The 17,915-nt window shown below is 44.2% G+C and overlaps 1 protein-coding gene across 8 annotated transcripts in view; it reads right to left on the bottom strand.

Annotated features, from left to right (window-relative positions):
- Positions 1-17,915, bottom strand: part of LOC135552367 (plectin-like) — a 191,656-nt gene that overhangs the window by 46,137 nt on the left and 127,604 nt on the right. For all 8 annotated transcript variants that reach the window (XM_064983936.1, XM_064983935.1, XM_064983942.1 and 5 more), the window contains 4 exons: positions 14,831-14,892; positions 6,448-6,537; positions 4,753-4,830; positions 3,329-3,421 (listed from right to left, as the gene is read on the bottom strand). In XM_064983936.1, coding sequence (XP_064840008.1) covers positions 3,329-3,421; positions 4,753-4,830; positions 6,448-6,537; positions 14,831-14,892 — 323 coding nt within the window. The remainder of the gene's footprint in view (positions 1-3,328; positions 3,422-4,752; positions 4,831-6,447; positions 6,538-14,830; positions 14,893-17,915) is intronic.

Here is a 17,915-nt window from a genome sequence, read left to right on the forward strand (position 1 = left end):
TTTGTATGAACATAACAAGATTCAAACTCTGAGACATAAACTGAACAAGTTCCACAAACATGTGACTAACAGAAATGGAATAATGTGTCCCTGAAAAAAGGGGGGATCAAAATCAAAAGTAACAGTCAGTATCTGGTGTGGCCACCAGCTGCATTAAGTACTGCAGTGCATCTCCTCCTCATGGACTGCGCCAGATTTGCCAGTTCTTGCTGTGAGATGTGTTACCCCACTCTTCCACTCTGTGTTACCCCACTCTTCCACCAAGGCACCTGCAAGTTCCAGGATATTTCTGGGGGAATGGCCCGAGCCCTCACCCTCCGATCCAACAGGTCCCAGACGTGCTCAATGGGATTGAGATCCGGGCTCTTCGCTGGCCATGGCAGAACACTGACATTCCTGTCTTGCAGGAAATCACGCACAGAACAAGCAGTACGGCTGGTGGCATTGTCATGCTGGAGTGTTATGTCAGGATGAGCCTGGAGGAAGGGTACCCACATGAGGGAGGAGGATGTCTTCCCTGCAACGCACAGTGTTGAGATTCCCTGCAATGACAACAAGCTCAGTCCAATGATGCTGTGACACACCGCCCCAGAACATGGACCCTACAAGCCTCGGTGTAATGCTCATTCCTTCGACAATAAAAGCGAATCCGACCATCACCACTGGTGAGACAAAACCACGACTCATCAGTGAAGAGCACTTTTTGCCAGTCCTGTCTGGTCCAGCGACGGTGGGTTTGTGCCCATAAGCGACGTTGTTTCCGGTGATGTCTGGTGAGGACCTGCCTTTACAACAGGCCTACAAGCCCTCAGTCCAGCCTCTCTCAGCCTAGCCGGACAGTCTGAGCACTGAGGGAGGGATTGTGCATTCCTGGTGTAACTCGGGCAGTTGTTGTTGCCATCCTGTACCTGTCCTGCAGGTGTGATGTTTGGATGTGCCAATCCTGTGCAGGTGTTTTTACACATGGTCTGCCACTGTGAGAACGATCAGCTGTCCGTCCTGTCTGCCTGTAGCCCTGTCTTAGGCTTCTCACAGTACAGACATGGCAATTTATTGCCCTGGCCACATCTGCAGTCCTCATGCCTCCTTGCAGCATTCCTAAGGCACATTCATGCAGATGAGCAGGGACCCTGGGCATCTTTCTTCTGGTGTTTTTCAGAGTCAGTAGAAAGTCCTCTTTATTGTCCTAAGTTTTCATAACAGTGACCTTAATTGCCTACTGTCTGTAAGCTGTTAGTGTGTTAACGACCGTTCCACAGGTGCATGTTCATTAATTGTTTATGGTTCATTGAACAAGCATGGGAAACAGTGTTTAAACCCTTTACAATGAAGATCTGTGAAGTTATATGGATTTTTACAAATTATCTTTGAAAGAAAGGGTCCTGACAAAAGGACGTTTCTGTTTTTGCTGAATTTAGATTGGACTTCTGCAATGCTCTACTTTCCGGCTACCTGGATAAAGCACTAAATAAACGTCAGTTCGTGATAAACATGGCTGCTAGAATCTTGACTACAAATTTGATAATTTTTCTCCAGTGCTAGCCTCTCTACACTGGCTTCCTGGTTAGGCTAGGGCTGATTTCAAGGTTTTACTGATAACCTACAAAGCATTACATAGGCTTGCTCCTACCCATCTTTCCGATTTAGTCCCGCCGAAGATGCCTACATATACACGGCCTCCTTACCTACACAGCCTCCTTATTGTCCCTAGAATTTCTAAGCAAACAGCTGGAGGCAGGGCTTTCTCCTATAGAACTAAATTTTTATGGAATGTTCTGCCTGAGAGACCTTTAAGTCTTTATTGAAGACTCATCTCTTCAGTAAGTCCTATGATTGAGTGTAGTCTGGCCCAAGGGAGTGAAGGTGAATGGAAAGGCACTGGAGTAACGAACCACCCTTGCTGTCTCTGCCTGGCCGGTTCCCCTCTCTCCACTGGGATTCTCTGCCTCTAACCCTATTACGGGGGCTGAGTCACTGTCCTACTAGTGCTCTTCCATGCTGTCCCTACGAGGGATGCGTCACTTGAGTGGGTTTAGTCCCTGACGTGATCTTCCTGTCCGGATTTGCGCCTCCCTCGGGTTCGTGCCGTGGGGGAGAGAGGGGAACCGTTGGTGGTCTTCAAGTTGGTGGTTGAAGATATCCCTCTAGTGGTGTGGGGGCTGTGCTTGGCAAAGTGGGTGGGGTTATATCCTGCCTGTTGGCCCTGTCGGACGAGGCCACAGTGTCTCCCGACCCCTCCTGTTTCAGACTCCAGTAACTATGCTGCAATAGTTTGTGTCGGGGGGCTTGGCTCGGTATGTTATATCTGGAGTAGTTCTCCTGTCTTATCCGGTGTCCTGTGTGAATTTAAGTATGCTCCCTCTAATTCTCTCTCTTTCTCTCTCTCTCTTTCTCTTCTCTCGGAGGACCTGAGCCCTAGGATCATGCCTCAGAACAACCTGGCCTGATGACTCCTTGCTGTCCCCAGTCCACCTGGTCGTGCTGCTGCTCCAGTTTCAACTGTTCTGCCTGTGGCTAGGGAAACCTGACCTGTTCACGGGACGTGCTACCTTGTCCCGGACCTGCTGTTTTCGACTCTCTCGCTCTACCACACCTGCTGTCTCTAACTCTGAATGATCGGCTATGAAAAGCCAACTGACATTTACTCGTGAGGTGCTGACCTGTTGCACACTCTAAAACCACTGTTATTATTATTTGACCCTGCTGGTCATCTATGAACATTTGAACATCTTGGTACTGTTATAATCTCCACCCGGCACAGCCAGAAGAGGACTGGCCACCCCCAGTGCCTGGTTGCTCTCTTTCTAGGGAGTTTTTCACAGCCACCGTGCCTCTACATCTGCATTGCTTGCTGTTTGAGGTTTTAGGTTGGGTTTCTGTATACCTCTTTGTGACATCAGCTGATGTAAATAGGGCTTTATAAATACATTTGATTGAAATTTGATTGATTGGAACGCTGACTGCGAGCCAGGCCTAATCGCCCAACATCAGTGCCTGACCTCAGTGCCCGACCTCAGTAATGCTCTTGGAAGCATGGAAGCAAGTCCCCACAGCAATGTTCCAGCATCTAGTGGAAAGTCTTCCCATAAGAGTGGAGGCTATTATAGCAGCAAAAGGGGACCAACTTATTATTAATGCCCATGATATTGGAATGCGATTTTCGAGGAGCAGGTGTCCACATACTTTGTAGTACTTTGTTACACAGTGTAGTGTAACAAACAGGTTATAGGAAGTTTTACCTAGATCGCATCACCCTAGCCTAGGCCTATCATTTGAATAATAATAAACATATTGGTTTGTTTTATGTTATGAGTGAAGCATGACATACCTGGAAGTGAAGGATGATGGTCCATATCAGGCCCAGGGTCAGCTTGGGGTTTCCATCAGCGATGTCATCATTTCTGATGTTGACCAGTTTGACCTGTCACAAATGGGACACAAGTATGTACAACTATCTTATGGCCCTCTAGATTCATTTATATCTAAATGGTTAGCTAATGAATTATAAAGCAGAGGTGTGGACTCGAGTCACAAATATGATGACTTGCAACTCGACTTTGACATCAATGACTCGTGACTTGACTTGGACTTGAGACTTATGACTCGACCTGACTTCATACCCTCCCCAAGCCCAAATATAAAAAATTATGCTATTTAAAAAAGTGTGCAGCGCAGAAACTCTTCATTTAACGGATTACAGTTTGAATCGGACAGCAGCCAATCACATTATGCCAGCTGAGAAAATGTTGTGCGTTGCAGTGCAGAGGAACGTCGGCGGGTGAATTCTGGTGGAGCCCTTGGAAAGATGATCCCCAAAATTATTATTTTCGGATATAAAGATGATGCTGTATCAACAAAAAACGGATTGCAACTTGCAAAACATGCAGGAAGAAAATTACAGACGGAGGCGCAACAATTTCCAACTTTGTTCGACATTTGAAGCTGCACAAAGAACGGTAAGTCGTGGCTAATATAGATGACAGCTATATATGTTATTACGTTACTAGTGTATTATGTAGACTAACGTAACGTTAAATCAATGAGCTTCCACACAATCAGTCAGTGCGGGAACGTGATCATTGCACCCGTGATTGAGCTACAACTGGCTAGGCAGTTGGTAGCCTAAATCCTGTCTGATGTTACTGCTGTTCCTAAAACCATTGACATACGTTAACCTACTGTAACCACACAGAGAGTGTGTGTGTGTGTTAAGATTGGGCGATTATGTACAAGCCTACATCGCCCGATTGCGCCCCATAGCGATCCTCGATAGTTGATCCCTATTGGGGGGGGGGGGGGGGTCTTTCTCATGGCTACCCATGTATTTCCATGGAAATATAATGTTTATTTGGAAAGTAATAAATATAGAGATATTTTTAAAAGCATTCATGATTTGTGTAAATATAATATACTAACGATTACTCTTGTTAAAAATATGAAATGGTATTACATTTGGTGAAGAGCACATTATGACTTGTTTAGGACTCGAAACTCAAAGTTTAGGACTTGAGACTCGACGGTCTTGACTTGAGAATTGACTCAGACTTGCCTGTCTTGACTTGGGACTTGACTTAGAACTGGAGTGCTAAGACTTGAGACTTACTTGTGACTTGTAAAACAATGACTTGGTCCCACCTCTGTTATAAGGTATTGGGACTGTTAGATTACATTATAAGAATCAGTTCAAGTGAGAAGTTTTTTGTAAACTTAAAAAACATAGATATATTGATCCATTTAATCATCACACTGTACCTGTCTGTGTTTGAGGAAGTCCAGTGCGATCTGTACATTCTGCAGTTTGTGGAAGCGCATGCGCCCCTTCTCCCTGGGCTGTGAGATGTGAGAAGAGATTGAACTTTAGAGGGAGATGAAAACACACATTCAGTACCAATAGGACAGGGAAGAGCAGGCCCCATGACTGGAGACAAGGTATTTCTGACTGAGAAAACATTTGATATGGATTACAAGCAGCAGTCTTGGTCCTATATACAGTATATGATTTTTTTTGTAGAGAAATGATACCTAAATGACATGATCACACTTTGATCTACAACACAATCCACTCTTACCAAGCAGATACCTGGAGCCAAGCAGCAGTGATTAGAGTCTTTATGCTTCTCAATCTCGAGAGATAATGGTCAAGTGTTCAGGAGACTTATCTGGTCCACCATTACATGCACAGGTGCAGCAAGTCACAAGCTCTCATCCAATCACAAGCTCATCTACCATACAGGTCGATCTCTTATTGGCTTGGTTTACAGTAAGTTGGGTCAAATGACCGGATGCCTGCATCTCTTTCTGAGACCTCAGACTAATATGCTAAGACTTGGATGGAACTAGCAGACACAGATGGAACTAGCAGACTGGACATGAAATGATCTAGTGCTGAAACTGAAGGAAATATCCCAGCTTTATTCATCATGTTTCTAATAAGTAACTAAAGATGACTAAATTCCTTCTAAAGCACCTACTCCACTCATAGGTTATCAACACACAATGACTAGGCACTACCAGTAATTTACCACACAATATCCCCAAATCCATGGGAAAACACAAAAACGATCATCTTACATCTGCATTCCCTACTTAATGACCCAAATGGCACCCTATTCCCTATATAGTGTACTACTTATGAACATGGCCCATAGGGTTCTGGTTAAAAATAGTGCATTATGTAGGGAATAGGGTGCAATTTGGGACACATCCCAAGTCTCTGAACGCTCTTCAACAGATGGAAGAGGACGACGACGTTGCGGACACAGAAACAAGGAGGTGACATCAACATGCACAACCTGGCAGCCACCTGGGGGAGTGACAGATGCCACGCCCGAGGAGGCGCTATACAGTCCAGGCCCACTCACCAACCGCGAGTTCCTGACAACGTCACGCTCCCTCGGCTATCACAGCAAGACCATAGCAAGAGAAGAGGCAGAAGCAAAGGGGGCAAAGGTCAGGGCAAGAAAGGAATCAGAAAAGGAAAAACAGGGGTCAAACAAGTGCAAAAGGTTAGAGAAGAGAGAGAGAGTTAGAGAAGCAAATTATGAAATTTGTGTTAAATTAATGCTATGAGATATTACTTATACCAAAAACAATTTCAAATCAGTGCCATGGATAGGTTAAGTCAAATCGTGAGGCATTCTTAAGCATGTACTGTATTGTTTGTGGACCACATACTGTATCCCAGCAAGTTTCAACACATGCAAGAAGGTGGTGAAAACAAAACCTACCAGCCCAGGTTGTGTATTACATCAAGTATAGGAAAGACTACAAAAGATCTAATGCATCATCATGACTAATTAAAATATTATAGTATAATGGACTGAAAAGCAACTGATGTGAGTAGGATGGGTGAAAGGGACAGAAGGAAATGAGAGGTTGGGAAAGAAGGTTGTAGCAGAAACAGAGGTCCTTCCTTCCAGCCAGAGGGCAAAGGTTACAGGGACTCACCAGTGTCTCTCCAGAGAGCACCTCCAGCAGGGAGATGAGGTTGTGTCCATCTCGGAGGTCCTCGTACAGGTCAGTGATATGCCGCTGTGCCTGGGGAGGGGAACGGTCAAGAGAGACAGTTAGAGACTATTCACAGAGAGACACAGTGGATTCATTATGGTTCAATGCACTTGAAGGGTTTCTCTGTTATCTATAAGCTGGTCAGCTGTGAGGATGAGGAATGAATACTGCTTACGTACTGTAAATACTCGTGATCTAACAAGACCGGTTCTTAGCAAAAGCTCTGTTCGTGAAGAAACAACACTGTTCTTGACAATATAATCAGGGATTAGGAATCAAACTGAGAGCCCTGCAATTTTCCATAATAACTAATAACCAAGACGTTTGCTATTTCTAAGTCATTCAGGCTAAAGACACTCCAGCAATCACTATTTTGGCAGACTGGAGTCCCCATTGTATTTGAAACTAAAGAAACCTCTAGTAATGCAACAGTATCTCTGTCTGTATCAGTCAGTATCTCTTGATTGTATTCACACTATACTACTCACACACAGCCAGTTTGTCTGAGAATCTGGAGATGCATTGCTTAGGTCAGTGGTTGCCAACTTTTTTGGTTACTGTACCACTAAGTGATATTTGCTCTGCCTGGAGTACCCTTAAAGTACCCCCTCATGTGCATTTTACATGTTCTATGTTCTCAAGTACCCCCTGTGGATAGGCCAAGTACCCCTAGGGGTCCTAGTACCCATGGTTGGGAACCACTGCCTTAGATGAGTGACCTTTATAGTTTACTTTAAACATTTTGATTTACAGATTGATTGATTTGGGCCGGCAGGTAACCTAGTGGTTAGAGCGTTGGACTAGTAACCAAAAGGTTCCAAGATCGAATCCCTGAGCTGACAAGGTAAAAACCTGTCCTTCTCCCCCTGAACAAGGCCGTTAACCCACGGTTCCTAGGCCGTCATTGTAAGTCTTAACTGACTTGCCTAGTTAAATAAAGGTAAAAATAAAACTACTTGTTTATCTTCTTATCCTAATTTGATATAAACGAATAGCTATGCAACTTGTAAAAAGGGTCACACGGCCTCCTGCTGTAGCAATTACAGTGACTTTGTCCAAAGTCAAACGTTTCAATGTTTTTGAGAGTTAATTTGATAATAGGGTATCTTTCATATGCCTCCTAATAAAATAGCACTTAGGCCTAAGCAATTGCCAGATTGGTTTGATGGGACATGCTCTGGTCAGCCACTTTACTCTGCAGAGAGGCTGAAGCAGCGATTACATTAGGAAGTTAAGAGAGGAGGGAAAGAGACACAGACAGGACAGAGGTTAGAGATTTAGGTGCCCGGCCAGAACGCCTAAGGAGAGGAGCAGCAAAAGAAACCCATGCAGAAAAGAATGCACGTCCACTCAGCACAGGCTCACAGACCGTCTGCACCTACCTCTGCTCTCCAGTGCTGATGGAAGGATGGAAAGACAGGATGACAAACGGAGGAGAGGAAAGTAGAATGAGCAAAAAGGTGGACGTTCATTTGACTGACAATTGGAGAGATGTTAAAACAGACAGACTGTTTGGGTAAAACACAGTATTGCTGAATGCTTTTGTTTTCGTATCATGCCAATCATATGTAAAATAGTTTGTCAGAGTAAGATGTATGCACTGAACTTGAATCTATATTTCACCATAGTGAAAAAGAGCATAAGAAGAGTGCGATGTCCCATTTGACTTTGCATGAACAACAGCCCTCAGGAGTGTCTGACAGGCAATGATCCACAACTAGACCTGTGTATCTCCCTCCCAGTTAATCCCATGGTCCTTTTCTGAACAAGGCCCAAACAGCCCGGGGGCAGCCAAAGCCCTGAACCACACAGGTCCACTGCATATACATGAGAGGGATTTCCTTTACAATGGAGTACCAACTCAGGACAACCGTCCCCGTGCCAGAGGATATCTACGCCCCTATCGCATGAATCGCACAGACATTTCACACAGATTTTGACACACTTGAGTTCACAGGTGAAAAACAAAAAGAAGAAGAAGGAAATAGAGAATCCTTACTTTGACTTCTCTGGTTCAGCAATGACATGCAGTACAGCAGACTGCTGGGATGGTTTAGTTAGTTGGTTGATTCCACATTTTCTGTTCACTGACACTAACGTAGTCCCTATAAACAGTATATTCCACCCTCTTCTGAGGTGGGTGGGATAGCAGCAGCAACTGTCCATCCATACTGTACGAGGCCCAATAGAGTCCCTTGCTAGGGACCTAAGCATTTACTGAGAGTAACATAAACATCTCTCCAAGAGAAACAAATTGAAAACTCTGTAATGTGTCCCACTAGCCAGAAACCCTCCGGGGTCCATCACCTCCACCCAGGTGCTCTCTCGCTCAGTCTGCCCACTGCAGGGCTACGTCCCAAATACCACCCTATTCTCTATATTGTGCACTACTTTTGAGCTGTGCCCTATGGGTCCGGGTCCAAAGTAGTGCACTATATAGGGAACAGGGTGCCATTTGGGACGCACATTACAGCCCCAGAAGCCAGACTGTCTGTGGGCCAGATGTGTGCGGAACATGACCCATGCCCAAAACTCCAGCCCGCCTCGCTCTCCTTCATAGAGCTAAAGCGAGACCAGATGCTTGTGACTCATTCCCACACATAGCACAGAAATAGCATGCGTGTACGTACTGCCATTGCGCTGAGAACAAAATCAAAACTGGTACGAAAATAAGTTTTTAGCACAAGTAGGGTGTTTATTTTCCACGTAGCTCCAAATCTTATTTGGGAGACGATGTGAGTCACAATGGAAATGTATGGTGCATATCCTTATTTTCCAGTAAAAGTACAGTGGTTTCCCAAGTCTTTTTTATGTAAACCAAGCTTCTGTTTGAGGAATGCCTGATGATTCACACTATTAATACAGCACCACAGGCCTGTGTTTTCCTCTTCTTGCCATAGACACTACAACAACAGGCAACCAAAAATATGTTTTTGTGACTGCCACTATAGAAATATGACAGTGGCCTGCATGGGAACCATTGTACAGGCTCTCTAGGACATCTCAAGCCATCCGAGGTCGTTTCACTTATCTACAGTTATCGTTAAGTAGACCCCTAATAGTCTGCACTTAACAAACTGTTCAAGCAGTGATAATTGTAGTCACGGATGGATGCAGTAATTTGGCCACTGGCATCGTTATTCAGTATCATTATGGTACCGTCTACATCAAAAGTAGATTCAGAGATGGACGGTTGGACAGAACATCAAATATTTGACCAAATTTGCTTCTAATCAACCTAATGGTCAACATTTGTTTTTTTCCTATCTTGCCGTTTTCAAAGTCGCTATCATGTGAACAGCTGTGGGCTTTGAGTGAACCAAGAGGAGTCAAAAAGAAAAAAAAATGTTTCCTGCTCATATGATCAATTGATGCATTTTCAACAGTTTGCCAAGAGGCAGAGAGCATGCATTAGCAAGAAGCTTTGCACCGTGTGCCCTCCAGTCAGTCAGAGTAGCGACTCATAACAGAAACATTAATCTGCGGCCACTGACAGAAAACAAGGCCTTCTGGCTACGTCCCAAATGGCACCCTATTACCTATATAGTGCTCTACTTTTGACGAGGGCATTCGGAAAGTATTCAGACACCCTGACTTTTTCCACATTTTGTTACATTACAGTCTTATTCTAAAATTATGTATTTTCTCATCAATCTACACACAACACCACATAATGATGACGTGAAAACAGATATTTTAGAAATGTTTGCAAATGTATTAAAAATAACAAACAGAAGTACCTTATTTGCAGAAGTATTCAGACCCTTTGCAATGAGACTCAAAATTGAGCTTAGGTGCATCCTGTTTCCATTGATCATCCTTGAGATGTTTCTAAAACTTGATTGGAGTCCACCTGTGGTAAATTCAATTGATTGGACATGATTTGGAAAGGTACACACCTGTCCATATAAGATCCCACAGTTGACAGTGCATGTCAGAGCAAAAACCAAGCCATGATCTGGTGAAGGTTACCAAAATGTATCTGCAGCATTGAAGGTCCCCAAGAACACAGTGGCCTCCATCATTCTTAAATGGAAGAAGTTTAAAACACCAATTCTCATCCTTGACCTGGGGGAGAAGGGCCTTGGTCAGGGAGGTGACCAAGAACCCGGTGGTCACTCTGACGGAGCTCCAGAGTTCCTCTGTGGAGATGGGAGAACCTACCAGAAGGACAACCATCTCTGCAGCACTCCACCAATCAGGCCTTTATGGTAGAGTGGCCAGACAGAAGCCACTCCTCAGTAAAAGGCACATGACAGACTAAACAAAATTCTTTGGTCTGATGAAACCAAGATTGAACTCTTTGGCCTGAATGCCAAGCAGCACGTCTGGAGGAAACCTGGTACCATCCCTATGGTGAAGCATGGTGGTGGCAGCATCATGCTGTGGGGATGTTTTTCAGTGGCAGGGACTGGGAGACTAGTCGGGATCAAGGAAAAGATGAACAGAGCAAAGTACAGAGAGGTCCTTGATGAAAACCTGTTCCAGAGCGCTCAGGAATTCAGCCTGGGGCAAAGGTTCTCCTTCCAACAGGACAATGACCATAAGCACACAGCCAAGACAGCGCAGGAGTAGCTTCGGGACAAGTCTCAATGTCCTTGAGTGGCCCATCCAGAGCCCAGACTTGAACCCAATTGAACACCTCTGGAGAGACCTGAAAATAGCTGTGCACCGACGCTCCCCATCCAACCTGACAGAGCTTGAGAGGATCTGCAGAGAAGAATGGGAGACTCCCCAAATACAGGTGTGCCTGTAGTGTCATTCCCAAGAAGACTCAAGGCTGTAAGCACTGCCAAAGGTGCTTCAACAAATGGTCTGAATACTATTGTACAGTACCAGTCAAAAGTTTGGACACACACACATTTTTCTTCATTTTTAAAAAATGTCTACATTGTAGAATAATAGTGAAGACATCAAAACTATGAAATAACACATATGGAAACCTGTAGTAACCAAAAATGTGTTAAACCTAAAAAGTATTTAATATTTGAGATTCTTTAAACTAGCCACCCTTTGCCTTGATGACAGCTTTGCACACTCTTGGCATTATCTTAACCAGCTTCATGAGGTAGTCACCTGGATTGCATTTCAATTAGCAGGTGTGCCTTGTTAAAAGTTAATTTGTGGAATTTATTTCCTTCTTAATGCGTTTGAGCCAATCAGTTGGATTGTGACAAGGTAGGGGTGGTATACAGAAGATAGCCCTATTTGGTAAAAGACCAAGTCCATATTATGGCAAGAACAGCTCACATAAGCAAAGAGAAATGACAATCCATCATTACTTTAAGACATGAAGGTCAGTCAATCAGACAATTTCAAGAACTTTGAAGGTTTCTTCAAGTGCAGTCGCAAAAACCATCAAGCGTTATGATGAAACTGTCTCTCATGAGAAATGCCACAGGAAAGGAAGACCCAGAGTTACCTCTGCTGCAGAGGATAAGTTCATTAGAGTTGCCAGCCTCAGAAATTGCTGGTCAAATAAATGCTTCACAGAGTTCAAGTAACAGACAAATGTCAACATTGACTATTCAGAGGAGACTGTGTGAATCAGGCCTTCATGGTCGAATTGCTGCAAAGAAATCACTACTAAAGGACACCAATAACAAGAAGAGACTTGCTTGGGCCAAGACACACAAGCAGGTGGAAATCTGTCCTTTGGTCTGATGAGTCCAACTTTGATATTTGTGTACCACCTGCCGTGTCTTTTTGAGACACAGAGTAGGAGAACAGATGATCTCCGCATGTGTGGTTCCCTCTGTGAAGCATGAATGAGCAGCTGTGATGGTGTGGGGGTGCTTTGCTGGTGACACGGTCTGTGATTTATTTAGAATTCAAGGCACACTTAACCAGCATGGCTACCACAGCATTCTGCAGCGATACGCCATCCCATCTGGTTTGCGCTTAGTGGGACTATCATTTGTTTTCCAACAGGACAATGACCAAAAAGACACCTCCAGGCTGTGTAAGGGCTATTTGACCAAGGAGGAGAGTGATGGAGTGCTGCATCAGATGACCTGGCCTCTACAATCATCTGACCTAAACCAAATTAAGATGGTTTGGGATGATTTGGACCGCAGAGTGAAGGAAAAGGAACCAACAAGTGCTGAGCATATGTGGGAACTCCTTCAAGACTGTTTGAAAAGCATTCCAGATGACTATCTCTTGATTTGCTGCTTCAGTGTCTTTAGATATTTTGTTCAGATGTTACTATGTAATACTGAAGTATAATTACAAGCATTTCATAAGTGTCAAAGGCTTTTATTGACAATTACATGAAGTTGATGCAAAGAGTCAATATTTGCAGTGTTGACCCTTCTTTTTCAAGAACTATGCAATCCGTCCTGGCATGCTGTCAATTAACTTCTGGGCCACATCCTGACTGGTGGCAGCCCATTCTTGCATAATCAATGTTTGGAGTTTGTCAGAATTTGTGCGTAATTGTTTGTCCAACCGCCTCTGAAGGATTGACCACAAGTGCTCAACAGGATTAAGGTCTGGGGAGTTTCCTGGCCATGGACCCAAAATATTGATGTTTTGTTCCCCGAGCCACTTAGTTATCACTTTTGCCTTATGGCAAGGTGCTCTGTCATGCTGGAAAAGGCTGTTCGTCATTGTTCCTGGATGGCTGGGAGAAGTTGCTCTCGGAGGATGTGTTGGTACCATTCTTCATTCATGGCTGTGTTCTTAGGCAAAATTGTGAGTAAGCCCACTCCCTTGGCTGAGATGCAACCCCACACATGAATGGTCTCAGGATGCGTTACTGTTGGCATGAAACAGGACTGCTGGTAGCGCTCACCTTGTCTTCTCCAGACAAGCTTTTTTCCGGATGCCCCAAACAATCGGAAAGGGGAGTCATCAGAGAAAATGACTTTAACCCAGTCCTCAGCAGTCCAATCCCTGTACCTTTTGTAGAATATCAGTCAGTTTCTGATGTTTTTCCTGGAGAGAAGTGGCTTCTTTGCTGCCCTTCTTGACACCAGGCCATTCTCCAAAAGTCTTCGCCTCACTGTGCGTGCAGATGCACTCACACCTGCCTGTTGCCATTCCTGAGCAAGCTCTAAAATGGTGGTGCCCCGATCCTGCAGCTGAATCAACTTTAGGAGACGGTCCTGGCACTTGCTGGACTTTCTTGGGCGCCCTGAGCCTTCTTCACAACATTTGAACCGCTCTCCTTGAAGTTCTTGATGATCTGATAAATGGTTGATTTAGGTGTAATCTTACTGGCAGCAATATCCTTGCCTATGAAGCCCTTTTTGTGCAAGGCAATGATGACGGCACGTGTTTCCTTGCAGGTAACCATGGTTGACAGAGGAAGAACAATGACAAAGCACCCTCATTTTGAAGCTTCCAGTCTGTTATTTGAACTCAATCAGCATGACAGAGTGATCTCCAGCCTTGTCCTCGTCAACACTCGCACCTGTGTTAATGAGAGAATCACTGACCTGATGTCAGCTTGCAATTCATCTGATCACTCTCCATAGCATTCTGGAGTATATGCAAATTGCCATCATACAAACTGCGGTAGCAGACTTTGTGAAAATGTATATCTGTGTCATTCTCAAAACTTTTGGCCACGACTGTACATGATTCCATATGTGTTATTTCATAGTTTTGATTTCTTCACTATTATTCTACAATGTAGAAAATAATAAAAATAAAGAAAAACTCTTGAATGAGTAGGGGTGTCCAAACTTTTAACTGGTACTGTAAATGTTTTCTTTCTTCAGTTTTTTAATTTATTAATTAGCACAAAAAAAAAATCACAAATCTGTTTTTGCTTTGTTATTATGGGGTATTCTGTGTAGGTTGATGAGGGGGAAAAACAACCAATTTAATAAATTTTAGAATAGGGCTCTAACATAACAAAATGTTTCTGAATGCACCGTATAGGGAATATGGTGCCAGTTGGGATGCACGCACTATCTTTACCATGTAATGAGTAAACCTTCTCTAATATTTTAGCAGCATATCCTATTCCAGTTGAGAATATAATTCATCTATCCAGAGCAGAGCCACAGAACACAATCACTTAGTTGCAAGTGATTTCCTCAATGAGCCTCTAAACTGCTATGTTGTCCTGTGTATCACATATGTATGTGCACTGCAATGTTATAGCTCCCTTGCAGCTGCTTTCCTACAAAATTGCTGAATGAATTATGGACCCCTATAAAATACACGGATGAGATGACCACATTGAATATCAATGAGCTGAATCTAGTTGTACATGTTTTTTGGGGAACACCCCATTACAGCTTCGGTTATTGTCAAGTTTAGAGTAGATGTGGGATGAGCTCAAGTGAGGTGTTACATGTCCTCATCTTACCTTCATCAAGTGCTTGTTGACCCATTTTGTGAAGGTCTTCTTCTGTACCCGATCCCGTTCATCTATGGGACAGAGAGAAAGTGATGGTCAACGTCAACAGCATACAGAGACTCAACTTCAACTAAGAGACCAAGAGTTATATAGCTACAGAATTCTGTCGTCTGTGAGGTAATGTCTATGGGGGATCACAAAAAGCGTGGATAGTTCATACAGTTAAGTGGGGTGGTATGCTCACATCCATAAAACATTTGTCCCAAGTGCTGGATCAGAGAGGACAATAATGTATAACAAAAAATGTATAACATAAGATGGGTGAGGGGGAGTACTTTACAGTGTTACCATTTGTTGCTCAACTGGGAAGAGCATCCCCCCTGAGTAATACCGTTCTCAGGTCTGTGTTTGATTCCACCGTGTGATTACTAACTCTAGGAGACTGTCAACGCATGTCTGATTATGGGCAAGAGTGAAAACTGTCCTGCTATCACTATCCACATCTACCAGCAGCAGACATGAGTAGTATCAGTACCTTCCGGCGCCGACAGAGATGGCCGCCTCGCTTCGCGTTCCTAGGAAACTATGCAGTTTTTTGTTCTTTCACGTGTCATTTTTTACATTGGTACCCCAGGTAATCTTAGGTTTCATTACATACAGTCGGAAAGAACAACTGAATATAAGAGCAACGTCCACTCTCGATCAGTACGACCAGGAATATGACTTTCCCAAAGCGGATCCTGTGTTCTGCTTTCCACCCAGGACAATGGAATGGATCCCAGCCTGCAACCCAAAACGAAGACGTCGTAAAAGAGGGAAACGTAGCAGTCTTCTGGTCAGGCTCCGGAGACAGACACATCGCGCACCACTCCCTAGCATATTACTCGCCAATGTCCAGTCTCTTGACAACAAGGTTGATGAAATCCGAGCAAGGGTAGCATTCCAGAGGAACATCAGAGACTAACGTTCGTTGCTTCACAGATACATGGCTCAATCGAGAGACGCTAACGGAATCGGTGCAGCCAGCTGGTTTCTTCACGCATCGCGCCGATAGAAACAAACATCTTTCTGGTAAGAAGAGGGGCGGGGGCGTATGCCTTATGATTAACGAGACGTGGTGTGACCACAACAACATACAGGAACTCAAGTCCTTCTGTTCACCTGACTTCGATTATAATCACAGCCGTATATTTCCCCCCCCAAGCAGACACATCGATGGCCCTGAACAAACTTTATTTGACTCTTTGCACACTGGAACCCACATATCCGGAGGCTGCATTCATTGTAGCTGGGGATTTTAACAAGGCTAATCTGAAAAAAAGACTCCCTAAATTGTATCAGCATATCAATTGCGCAACCAGGGCTGGTAAAACCTTGGATCATTGCTATTCTAACTTCCGCGATGCATATAAGGCCCTCACCCACCCTCCTTTCGGAAAAGCTGACCACGACTCCATTTTGTTGCTTCCTGCCTACAGACAGAAACTAAAACAAGAAGCTCCCGCGCTCAGGTCTGTTCAACGCTGGTCCGACCAATCTGATTCCACGCTTCAAGACTGCTTTGATCACGCGGACTGGGATATGTTCCGCATTGCGTCCAACAACAACATTGACGAATACGCTGATTCGGTGAGCGAGTTCATTAGAAAGTGCATTGATGATGTCGTTCCCATAGCAACGATTAAAACATTCCCAAACCAGAAATCCAAACCGTGGATTGATGGCAGCATTCGCGTGAAACTGAAAGTGCGAACCACTGCTTTTAACCAGGGAAAGGTGACTGGAAACATGACCGAATACAAACAGTGTAGCTATTCTCTCCGCAAGGCAATCAAACAAGCTAAGCGTCAGTATAGAGACAAAGTAGAGTCACAATTCAACGGCTCAGCCACAAGAGGTATGTGGCAGGGTCTACAGTCAATCACGGATTACAAAAAGTAAACCAGCCCCGTCACGGACCAGGATGTCTTGCTCCCAGGCAGACAAAATAACTTTTTTTGCTCGCTTTGAGGACAATACAGTGCCACTGACACGGCCCGCAACCAAAACCGGCGGACTCTCCTTCACTGCAGCCATGATGAAGAAGGCGCAGCTGCGCCTCTTCAACCTCAGGAGGCTGAAGAAATTTGGCGTGTCACCAAAAGCACTCACAAACTTCTACAGATGCACAATCGAGAGCATCCTGTCGGGCTGTATCACCGCCTGGTACGGCAACTGCTCCGCCCACAACCGTAAGGCTCTCCAGAGGGTAGTGAGGTCTGCACAACGTATCACCGGGGGCAAACTACCTGCCCTCCAGGACACCTACACCACCCGATGTCACAGGAAGGCCATAAAGATCATCAAGGACAACAACCACCCGAGCCACTGCCTGTTCACCCCGCTATCATCCAGAAGGCGAGGTCAGTACAGGTGCATCAAAGCAGGGGCCGAGAGACTGAAAAAAAGCTTCCATCTCAATGCCATCAGACTGTTAAACAGCCACTACTAATATTGAGTGGCTGCTGCCAACACACTGACTCAACTCCAGCCACTTTAATAATGGGAATTGATGGAAATTGATGTAAAATATATCACTAGCCACTTTAAACAATGCTACTTAATATAATGTTTACATACCCTACATTACTCATCTCATATGTATATACTGTACCCTATATCATCTACTGCATATTTATGTAATACATGTATCACTAGCCACTTTAAACTATGCCACTTTGTTTACATACCCTGCATTACTCATCTCATATGTATATACTGTACTCGATACCATCTACTGCATCTTGCCTATGCCGTTCTGTACCATCACTCATTCATATATCTTTATGTACATATTCTCTATCCCTTTACACTTGTGTGTGTAAGACAGTAGTTTTGGAATTGTTAGGTTAGATTACTCGTTGGTTATTACTGCATTGTCGGAACTCAAAGCACAAGCATTTCGCTACACTCGCATTAACATCTGCTAACCATGTGTATGTGACAAATACATTTGATTTGTATAATGTTTTCCACGCAGCCTAACAAGGCACCTGATCCAAGCCTGGCAAGTCCTATGCCAAAGCAACCCAACTCTCCCTATTCAGTCTCATTC

The sequence above is a fragment of the Oncorhynchus masou genome, chromosome 13 (assembly GCF_036934945.1).
Source record: "Oncorhynchus masou masou isolate Uvic2021 chromosome 13, UVic_Omas_1.1, whole genome shotgun sequence".
Taxonomy (NCBI): Eukaryota; Metazoa; Chordata; class Actinopteri; order Salmoniformes; family Salmonidae; genus Oncorhynchus; species Oncorhynchus masou.